Here is a 12,053-nt window from a genome sequence, read left to right on the forward strand (position 1 = left end):
TGATGAAAATAATTAAAATACCATCTACGACTTGTCAGAAATTTTACAAGAAAGACTTGTGTGGTTTATATGATGCTTTTATCTTTTTAAAACAATAATGCACTTAGTGGTATATATATGTACTTAAAATCAGGATGGTCTGTAGACCATTTAACGGATTGTCTAGCAAATTGTAATTCAGCAAATCAAACAGTCTGAATATTGTCAATATATGTCACAGGGTTTAAACTACTTCAGAATTATTAGGAAGTCACTTCTCTTTTTGTGTGAAGTGTTGACACTTATCAAGATAAATGCTCATTCTATCTTGCCACAATAGCGCTTGAGACACCTGTAATTTTTATTGTGTTGTTTTCATTTTTATAAGGTTTGGTTTTTAAAAATGATATATCCATATGTATCCTTTTGTATCCTAACTATTTAATTCTTTTTTTGTATTGGTCAATTAAATTTCAATGAGGAAAACTATTCTCTTTATGATATTATTTTTTTCATTCTAAATTATGTATTAATTAAACAAATTTTAATAACTTGAATCACTTTTTAAAGAAGTAATAATTTTATTTTGTCAAAATTTGGAATCTTTGGTGGTCACATCACTTACAAGTGCTGGAAGGGAAAGAAATTTCATCGATTTGTTGGCATAAAAAGGTGTTCCTTTGAAATAAAATCAACCGTTCTTCAAGGTCAATGCTTTCTCAAGTTTAAATATATCCTAGATCTGTTTTTATGAAGTTGATCTGAATATTTTAGTCGTTTATAGATAATTGTATAAATAATTGTATAAATAAACCAATTTTAACGTTTATAAATGATAAACTTTTATAGTTTTTTCATCAATATTCATGTTTATACATTGTGCAATTTTAGATCTGACGAAATGATGAATCTTAATCCAATTGTAGTTTTATAACTTATTTTTTTTAGATACCAAAAAGTGATTAGATTTTATTTTATATTCTATGTTTACTACACAAATACATTACTTGGAGTCTTGCTTTCTAGTTCAAGTTTGACCAGTATAGTGTAATATGAATGTATTTGTGTGTTGTATTGTCTGTGAATATTTGTCGGGGCATTTTTCATCATAACCTGAATGTCAAAAATACTGCACATCTTAGGTCATTGGGTTGCTATCTCATTGACATATTTTTTATCTCCTGTTTATCCAATTATATTTATTGTATATGGAGTGATTTCAGCTTTTATGGATTTATGAGAAAGCACTCTAGATTTTTTAAGTTAGTAAAGTTGTACTAGTTAATTGTGAAAAATACCCGGCATCCATGTATTTCTGAAATCAAATCAACAGCAGAAATTTCAAAAGCCAGAATATGAATTTTCTACAAGACACTTATGTACATTGTTTTTTGTGAAGTAGCGAGCCTAGCACTTTCATTTCTCTTGTCAGAAGGGAAAAATCCCTAGAACACATTAATTTCAAAGGATTAGATTCTTTCATAAAATTTATCAGAATCCTTAGCCTTTTTCATGAAATTTGTACTAATTTCTTCATCAAATATTGTATTGTTATTAAAAATTATTGTATCAATTATATAAAATAAAACAAATATGGTTAAATGTTGCATTCCATGTATTATACATTTCCAGGGCCATGAAAATTTCAAGAGGCATTAATTTATTGAACTCAACTTTTAATATACATTTTGTATTAGTTATTTAAATTTTTACACAAATTATATGCAATTCATAAACTTGAGTAAGTTCACTAGTTTTTGTGAATTTTTATCATGTATTTTATATTTTAAGTTTAAATGCCTAGATTTTTGTGGAAAATGACAAATTTCCTGAATGGAGATGAGGTCATGGGTTAATTTCAAATCCAAATACATGCTTTTTAATGGAAAAAGGTAGTTTCAAAATAAAGTAATGAAATAGCTGTCCCCGTCTGATTGGGACATCATAATAGTTGGCATTGGTCTTACACTTTGTGATTAGTCCTGATACGCCCAATACTCCCATATTAGAATGTTTAGTCATATGTAATTGTTATTTTATCCCAATATTCTACTAAAATGTATTTTTTTACATATTCATGACTATCACACTTTTTGGAATAAAGACATTATAACATAGAACAAATCTCAGTAGTCCTTTTCATTTTTTGGCAGAATGGTTTTCCATCACTAAATAAAATTACAATAGTATCATACTTATTCAATTAAAAACCATTTAACAAGACCATATTCCACTGTTTACTTTGTATGCCTCAATTCTTAAAAACTAATGTGATCACATCTGTTTAGTATTATGATGTCTTTTTGTTATTCCCTATTTTAGTGGGATTTTTTAGTCCACAGCTTTTCGTATTCACTTCCCATTTCAGTTTCAAAAACTTTTGCAAAAGCTTAACCCAAACAATTGAGTCCTTCACTACAATTCATCTCTCCCACTTGCAAGGACCTGAATCCTTACACACTTAAAACTCTTTACGAATCCTAGCTTTTGATTGGTGTCCTGTGGAAGAGGTGACCAATCAGCAGTCAGCTCCATTTAATTGAGATTGGTAAATCCTAAGATAGTTCCAAACAATGTATTGACAATCTTTTTTTATATTCAAGGCATCCAGGCATTGATGTAGGCTGTAGCCATAGTAGAGCAATGAGATAGAACTACTAAATTATTTGTGTTAGCAGAAAAAAACCCATTAAAGCTAAATAAATAATACTTTTTAGCGCATCCTATTAGCTCATTCATGAGAAGTTTGTTGTAACTTGTATGCTGATGTTATTAGTTGCTTTGTCTTCCCATTTGTATTAGTTAATTTATAAAAGAGATATAAGGTATTTTTTAATGTGCATGCAAGGAGGGTGTCATTTTTCATATTTTTCCAACATCTCACTGTAAAATGTACTTTTAAAACATTGTTGATTGTTGTTATTTATTGTTAACATAATTGTTGTGTATGATATTTAATATTTTGCACTGTTCATGAACTAATAAATAGTTAAACTGACAAAATATTGTTTTCTTAGACTACATGTTTATTTATTGGACATACTCCCATCAAATGCTGCATTCATTTCAAAAAGAATTTGAGTTATTTTTATGCCCCTGCAACTGAAGGTTTTGGGGCATATTGTTTTATCCCTGTTCATCTGTCCTTCAGTCCATCCATCTGTCCCATTATAGGTATATAACTATTCCACACAACTCCTCCTACAGTTTCAATGTTAAGAAGTTTTCACTTTGCTAGCTGTTTTTTTTCATATGTATAAGGTGTGTATGAAGTCAGGGTTTTGATCTTTAATGATATATACTCTTTAGGGAGAAAGTTGAACTTTTGTCATTTTTCGAATACCAGGTATATACTTACATAAGAGGTGCATAGCATCTCCGGATAACTCTTCCTACAGTGTACTAATAGACCTATGTGCTCCAATGCTTATATTTGTGTATTTTAAAATAACACTTTGCATGTAAGGGCAACATTGTGTCTCCCAGAGACAATAATATCACAAGGAAGTCCTTTATTGACTGTTATAAAACAGTTACTTCATAGTGGAGTATGGGGACATCAATTAGTCTTGTTTTTTTAAATTGACAGTTTTGTTGAAGAATGCATGTTGTTCTCTAGATGTCTTTCGAGTACATGTTTTGGCATATTTGATAGATTGTTCACATTTAAGCTTGAATCTGAGCGTTTTTAATGAGTAAATCAGTTCAAATCTTTCACACAAACTAATTGAATCAACTTAAATAGACACTTAAGTGTTTAAAAAGAGTCCAAAATCTTTCGTCAGATGAACCTGAAATTTGAGGCCAAAATAGGCCCTTACCGGACCAACTCCTTTTGCATATAAGCCACAAGAAAATTTGTATTATTCAACACTCAAATTCATTGTTCACCTTATCCAAAGAAATCATTACAAATATATACTCCACAAGTAACAGTGAATTGACATAATGTAACAAAAGACATATCGAACAAGACTGTACATGTTCCTATGCAAAGAATATCCCTCAATTGTAATTTAAAGTACCAGCAAACAGGAAGTAGGTGTCTGACAGAACTGAAAGTGCTCACACATTACAAATCATCACTTTTAAGCTGCAGGCCAAATAAGTTATTCTCTTCAGTAGTACATGTACTTGAGAAAAGTCTGACAAAAATATTTCATTCATCTTATTGAAAACTTCATACGTAAACAGGAGGTGTATGACAGATCTGATAAGCGCTCACAACCTACACCTAAATTCAGTGTCCAGTTTTAAAATATTAGCTGTGGTGGATAGAAATCGACCTTATGCAAGTGCACATATACACATACATTTATAAGACTTTGATTGATTATAAAACTTTTAAATATGAAATAAAAGATAAATAATAGTCTGTTTTGAAGGGTTCTTTGTTATATCAATTCATTTTTCAAACAATTACAGACTTTATATTAAAAAAAAAATTTCATTCATTTGCATAAGGTTTATTTATATCCGTTGCAGCTGATATTATAATTCTGTTAAGTAGCAGTTGAGATATTTGTGATGCAAATTTTTTGTTTCACAAATTTAATAAACAGATGGAGGGGCAAGGTGATGAAAAACAATAATCATAGAATGACATTTCATAATTTAATGATAATCACAATGGCATATGTACAACTGGATGATATAACTCTGTCAAATGTCTTAGCTTTTCTCATCCTTCTGATTCTTCTGTCTAACAGCTGGAAAATAATAAAATTCACCTCATTAACAAATTTAACTTTTTTTAAGTCAGAAAACCTATACACACAAATTATAGTTTATGCAAATATAAAAAACAAAAAAATTTGTAGAATTAGCAACTCAAAAAGTAATCACAACAAATATCTATTTAATATTCAATCCCATTTTAACAACAGTCATATACTTTTTGTGTTCACTTGCATACCCTTGTTTCATTTTATCATGCTGGTTTAATCTTAGTATCAAAAAGTTGCACATGTTTTGAAAATTATATCACTTTTTTTTACTTATTTTAAAAATAGTAAATATTAAATTATATGATCAAATTGGCATGTGCAATACTGATGAGGTCGTCCTGTTTTCTAACAGTTGGTTGAAAACTGTAGGAGTAATCAATTACTCAAAGTTAGTAAAATGTGCAGAAAAACAACAATGTTCCAGTCTAGAAAAGAGGGGGAAGAAATCCTTAAACATTTCCATAGTAAAAAATAGCATAATTTGTGTTGATTACACAATATTGGTCCTGTCATATGAAAATCATCTGAAAAATGAGTACGTTTCTGAGTTTTGAAATTGAGAGAAAAACATTAAACAATTCCCAAAATCAATATATATATATATATAACTTTTCTTTGAAGTTTTAAGGATTTGGTTGAAATGTGTAAACATTTATTATACACATTAGTACTGAATTTGGAAAATTTAATGAAAAACAACAATAATTAGAAGAAGTCCTCAAACATAACTTCTGGGATATGAGTTAATAAGGGTACACAAAATAAGTTCCAATTTTACTCATCTGACCACCCAACAGACCCCTGACATCCCCATACTATAAGCCAGTTTTGCACTTTGTGCAATTCGCCAAAGATTATTTATATTCTGCTTACAGGATATTATGATTGACTATAATATATGTACTACTAAGTTGGTTTTAAGACATCACCTTTTCCTGTAGAAAAAGTAAAGTACATGAATATTAACATAAAACACACTTGTGTCATGATTTAAACAAAAAAAAAGTGTTTACAAAACAATTTATTCAGTTTATCAAATGAAGTATTAAAAATATAATGTCGACAAACAAAACTTTTTTTTTTCTGCTTACTTTATTATGTCACAGAAAATTAACTGACTGTTCAATGGATCATTAGCTTGGATTGACCTTTTTGAACTGTTGCTACTGATTCATAAGAAATTGGTCAATATGATTTTGATTCTAAGAAAAAAGGAACTTTAGTACAATCATGTACTCGTAATAAAAGTGTCATTACATAGGTAGAGAACTATCCATATAGAATATCAGTGCCAAAGTTACTTGCTATCATAAATCTAGTTAATAACTTTGTTGGCCTCTGTTTTTCTTTAAGTGGTTTTGAGATGTGGAAGCGTTCCTGATAAATGACATTTTTGCCAACACTAAGTTTGCATTTATCATAATAATTGCAGAAGTTATATAGTATTTTTTATTTTACACAGAAATACTGATTACAAAATATATCTTGCTATCACTGATAAGTAGGCATTATAGAATAATACCAAACAGAATATCACATGTAGATGATTTTGTAAAAACACACATTTCAGTATACTGTGGAATCTTACTTATTCGTGGAATACCAATATTCATTGATTTGGTGTGTACAGGTGAACCACATACCAATTTTCAAATGTTTAAGGAATTACAAATTTTCTATAGGCTGGTATGCAGACTTTGACAATGTTTGACAACAGTTTGAAACCAATAAGTTGAATTCCTTAAAATCAAAACTTACCTTCTCTCATTTCATCCCTAGCCTTCATCCTAGCTATAAATCCATGACTTTTACTTTTCCTGAACTGTTCAAATGGGTCTTTTAAGTCCATCCCTATTCCTTTAAACATATCAGTTTTATCCCTGGCATCAGCAGCACTGATAGGGTCTACAATACCTTGTTCTTCTGCCCCTAATCCTTTACCTCCCCAACCTTAAATATCAATTATAGATAAAAGTTATAATCTAACCTCTATTTCAAATCATTTAAGCATAGCATTCAGTAGAATCAGTGTTTCCCAAACTTTGTCTGATAGACAAAATGTCAGACAAAAATCATTCGGTCAAACAGAATTTTTAAGATTTTTAAATGAATATATAGCAGAAAAGTCCAAATTTCTTTTTCCGTAAGACAAATCCTAAAACAATTTGGTATAGACTGCAGTATTGTTGACTTCTATAAACAACACATTTCAGTTTCTCACCAAGTTATATAAATGTTCAGTGGTTGTTGTTTGTTTCTCGTTTTTGTATAGATTAGGTTCTTGTTGTCGAGCCTTCGACTTTAGTCGAAAAAGCGAGACATAGCGATCCTACATTCCGTCGGCGTCGGCGTCGTCGTCGTCGGCGGCGTCCACAAATATTCACTCTGTGGTTAAAGTTTTTGAAATTTTAATAACTTTCTTAAACTATCCTTGAATTGTACGAAACTTGGACAGAAGCTTGTTTATGTTCATAAGATAGTATCCAGAAGTAAATTTTGTAAAAATAAAATTCCATTTTTTCCGTATTTTACTTATAAATGGACTTAGTTTTTTCTGCCAGGAAACATTACATTCACTCTGTGGTTAAAGTTTTTAAAATTTTAATAACTTTCTTAAACTATCCTGGAAATGTACAAAACTTGGCCAGAAGCTTGTTTATGATCAGGAGATAGTATCCAGAAGTAAATTTTGTAAAAATAAAATTCCATTTTTTCCGTATTTTACTTATAAATGGACTTAGTTTTTTCTGCCAGGAAACATTACATTCACTCTGTGGTTAAAGTTTTTAAAATTTTAATAACTTTCTTAAACTATCCTGGAATTGTAAGAAACTTGGCCAGAAGCTTGTTTATGATCAGGAGATAGTATCCAGAAGTAAATTTTGTAAAAATAAAATTCCATTTTTCCCGTATTTTACTTATAAATGGACTTAGTTTTTCTTCCAGTTAACATTACATACAGTCTGCAGTTAAAGTATTTAAAACATTTTTAAGATTCTTAAACTAGCCTGGATTTTTACCAAACTTGGACAGAAGCTTCTCACAATCAAAAGATAGTATCAAGAGGAATAATTTTATTGATTTTTTTCATCATTTTTGATGAGTGTTTGATTAACAGCAAAAGTAGGCGAGACACTGGGTTCCGCGGAACCCTTACAAATTTGTTTTTCTGTTTGAATGGTTTTACACCAATCATTTCTGGGGCCCTTTATTGCTTTCTGTTTGGTGTGAGCCAAGGCTCCATGTTTAAGACCGTACTTTGGCCTATAACGGTTTTACTTTTACAAATTGTGACTTGGAAGGAGAGTTGTCTCATTGGCACTGATACCACACCTTCTTATATCTATATTTATATATATCTATTCTAAATAATAACTATGTGGAGGAAACAATGCAACTATCTTACATTAAAATTCTACTTTTTGTGGACTATATTAAAGAAAAGATTTGCATAATAAAATTCTATAGGTATATTTGGGCAAACCCATATATAACCTATTATGTATAAAGGAAATTTATTTTACAGTTGTATCAAATGGTAAATATTGTAAATATTGATGTAAAAACAAACCCATTTTCATTAGAAGCTGATGTCCTTTGTTTTCTTGTCCTAGTTTTGAGTCTCCTTGTATTGGTGGAGGACCTCCTACAGCCATAAAGTCTCCAGCTGTACTAGAACTGAAAGTATAAAGTATACAACATAAGACAATTATATTTATTCAATGGGACGGTTCACTTTCAAAGAATTTAATACCATCACCAACACTATCTGATTCTCATAAAAGGTTGTATGCCCTTTGCAATCATATAACAGTTATGTAAAAATCAATACTTCTGAATCTTCCTAGTAAGTACCTATAGTTAAGTAGTATGTAGTATATAAATTAAACTCACAATGTTCCCATTGGTGGTGTAGGACTTCTGGAGATCTTCTTACGTCCTGCTGGTGTTGGTGATGGGGACTTGCTGGACCTCTGGTATGGCAATGGTGATTGTGACCTAAATAATCAAGAAGTTCATTTAATCAAATTTGTTAAAAGATTTAAGCAGCCAAGGGTAAAAACTTGACATAATGCATGGTGTCAGCAACAAAAAAGAAAACAATGGCACACATTATTTTGAACAGCATTGTAGAGGGGGGATAGGACTTTTATTGGGACTTCGGGATCAGGTGTTTTTAAGCTCAGGATTTAGGGATTGACTCTTTCGCGGTCCGGGAATTCTTTATTCAAATTTCGGGATGTCTGGATTTAAATTCATTTAAATTCTGGACCTCTGAATTTAATGTTTTTAAGCCTGGGATTTCTGGATCAGGACCCCTCCTATCTCCCTCATTGTATCTATTTTCCTAGATAAAGGTAGCGTAAGATATCATTTATACATTACTCTACAGCAACAAATACTTTAACTTTAGAAAACAAAATCAAGAATGAAAATTGCTGAATTCAATTAAAAAGGAGTAAGTTCGGTAAGGGCCATATTTGGCCCCAATTATAAAGTTCATAGTTACAAGACAATACATGTTTTAAGTTGCCTTAAAGTCATGTGAGAAAGTTAAACAGAACTGTTTTTGTCAAAGTTTAATTCTAACACGTTGATTTTTACACCCCAAACAGGTCAAGATAATGTTTTTTTGTGAAATTTGACAAAATCAGCTGCATTTCAACCAAATTAAGGACCAGGAAACATAGAGCGCAGTCGTCGACAAACTTAATATTCAAACAAGATATGTAAAATGTCTACACAAACATTATTTCAAAAGATCTTTGTTGTCGATGTATGCGCTCTATGTTTCCTGTCCAATAATCTATGAAAAAATTCCCATTTTTATTGATTTTTTGGTGAAAAATCAATATGAGTACAACTTGTGACGTCATAATGAAACGCAGAATCGTAAAATTTTCAACAAAATGGCTTATTTCCTATCTATTCACTGTCTTAGCTATAATTTCTTGTGATATTGGTCAATAAATCCCAATTTGAAATTTGCGCAAAAAAAAGGGTGCCATTTTAGGATCTTACTGAACATACTCCTTTGATAAAAATCATAAGCCTACCTAGATCTACTTCTTCTCCTTCTCCCTCTTGGAGGTGTTGGAGAAAATGACCTTGACCTACGTCTCTGTACAGGAGATCTTGAAATTGACCTTGACCTTGATGGTGACCTGGAGGGTGATCTTGATCTTGACCTTGATGGTGATCTGGATCTTGACCTTGAAGGTGACCTTGATCTTGATCTTCCTCTCCGAATTCTTTCTTCCCTTTCCATTTCTTTCTCTTGATCTCTAATTTTCTTTGCTCTTTGTTTTGCCTTAAAAAACTCATACAGACCAAGTTTTTCCCATCCTTCACTGAAATGATTGAAAAAAACAATATAAAGATAGTATAAGAAGTTGAAAATGCTAAATTTAAACTATCAAACTTATCATGAAAAGAAGCAAAAGATTTTTTATATATACAAGCTTTTCAACATGTTAGCCTTTTTTCATATTCCTATATAGATATAGGAAGGTGTGGTATGAGTGCCAATGAGAAAACTCTCCATCCAAATAACAATTTATAAAAGTAAACCATTATCTCCATTTTACAATTCTCAGAAAGAAGACAAACTTTACCAACTTCACATTCCTTAACTGTCCATTCAGTAAATATTCTTTAAACTAAGTATTTTTCTTTTTCAAATGAATGCAGATTTGAAAAAAAAAATCAAACATAATGTCTTTCAATACCAACCTGTCTCTAGGACGCTCATGAGTAGGCATGCTATAGAAAGCCTCCACAGCTGCAAGTAACCTCTCACTAGGAGGCATAGGTGGAGGAAGTCGTATGTCTCGTGGATCTAACGATTTATACTCATTTTCATGCAGCTAATAAAAAAAAACAGACAGAAATTTAATGATGCAGACATGTTGCACATGATACTGAACACAGTAACACCATAATTCATGGCTTGGAGATGACATTAAGGAGGCTCGAGGGTATAAAAATTTCAGAAAAAAAATTAACATTTGTTTTTCATTTCAAATTTTATTTGTTACCTTTTGTAGTTGTTACTTATCATATGGTACAAAAATCATTCAAAACAAACAATTCGTGTTGGCCCCAGATGACTTTTAAAATGTGTACATCATTGAAAAAGGTCCAAATTATCTCCCTTTGGTGAAAAAATGTCATTTTTTGGCTCTAAAATCGAAATATCTTTTATAACTCATCGGTGACCTATATTTTTTAATATAATTTCCATATAAGCTGTACTTAAACTAAATTATTGTAAAATTTTAGCGATTTCTGTAATAAATGTCGTTCTTTTTTTTCGATATTACCTTTATTTCTCCTATTACTTCAACAGAAAAAACCCAACTTTACAAAAATGTATCCTTCTTTCGAAGGCAGATTGTGAGCGCAAATGAACGGTGACCCCACTTTTTTATTTTATTTTTCTGTTAACTATAAGATAAAGTTCATTTATAGAAAAATATAGAGAATTCCTATATAAATGATTTAGACCCGCGAACCCCCTTAAGGTGGCTCGGGACTATTCGACTGCGCATAATTTCACGCATGAATTACAAAAGTATTTGTCGTAAATTCGATATATTTTTTTTTAATATTTTGATTGATTAGAAATGTCAAATCATTGTAGTTATGTAACTAATAGAATATTTTCGTTATTATCGGTATTTTTTAAAGGGTCAAAATGACAATTCACCCATTTTCACCATTTTCCCACCAAAATTTGGGTTTTAAGGTAAAATAAAAAATTTTCCTTATCGGTGACCTATGTTTTTTATTGGCTCATTCTTTGAAGCTATATTCCAGCTTTTCATATAACAGTTTTGGACCAATTGTCATAGAACGTTTTTTTGATATTCCGAAAAAAATATGTCAACAACTCTATTTCCCCTATCATTTCATTGAAAAATGGTCCCTTTTACATACCTGTTTAAAAGTAAAATTTTGAGCTTAAATGGTCCGTGACCCCCTATTTTTTTTTGACCAATTTGAATCATTTTCTTTAAAGAATAAAATAACCAAAAATACGGCACTTCTGATAGAAACTTCGAATACGCCCGAGCCACCTTAAGGGGATATGCAATGACTAATAAGCAGATCTTAATTGCTATTTATTCAAAATGGTAACTTACTGAGGATATTGTGGTTGAAATATGTTATTCATATAGGTAAACATTGTGGTATATTTTTTAGTTGGTTCTTCCATGTACCATTGTAACAGCTGGTCCTTTAATTTGCAAAGAAAACAAATTCTTGGATAGCAGTTAGGCATACTATTAAAATCATTAAATGCAAACAAAAACATAGAATTACAGTGGTAATTTTGGAAATAAG

At 30.7% G+C, this 12,053-nt stretch overlaps 1 protein-coding gene across 3 annotated transcripts in view; it reads right to left on the minus strand.

Annotated features, from left to right (window-relative positions):
* Nucleotides 1–4,579: 4,579 nt before the first annotated feature.
* LOC143068566 (calcium homeostasis endoplasmic reticulum protein-like) overlaps nucleotides 4,580–12,053 on the minus strand; it is a 78,282-nt gene continuing 70,808 nt past the window's right edge. For 2 of the 3 annotated variants that reach the window (XM_076242745.1, XM_076242735.1), the window contains exons 14-19: nucleotides 10,440–10,573; nucleotides 9,764–10,057; nucleotides 8,601–8,705; nucleotides 8,278–8,384; nucleotides 6,465–6,656; nucleotides 4,580–4,688 (exon numbers count right to left, since the gene is read on the minus strand). In XM_076242745.1, the coding sequence (XP_076098860.1) occupies nucleotides 4,651–4,688; nucleotides 6,465–6,656; nucleotides 8,278–8,384; nucleotides 8,601–8,705; nucleotides 9,764–10,057; nucleotides 10,440–10,573 (870 nt within the window). In that variant the 3' untranslated portion in view covers nucleotides 4,580–4,650. Of the gene's footprint in view, nucleotides 4,689–5,579; nucleotides 5,642–6,464; nucleotides 6,657–8,277; nucleotides 8,385–8,600; nucleotides 8,706–9,763; nucleotides 10,058–10,439; nucleotides 10,574–12,053 lie in introns of all 3 variants that reach the window. The other variant, XM_076242754.1, reaches the window with a different exon arrangement.

The sequence above is a fragment of the Mytilus galloprovincialis genome, chromosome 1 (assembly GCF_965363235.1).
Source record: "Mytilus galloprovincialis chromosome 1, xbMytGall1.hap1.1, whole genome shotgun sequence".
In the NCBI taxonomy this organism is placed as follows: domain Eukaryota; kingdom Metazoa; phylum Mollusca; class Bivalvia; order Mytilida; family Mytilidae; genus Mytilus; species Mytilus galloprovincialis.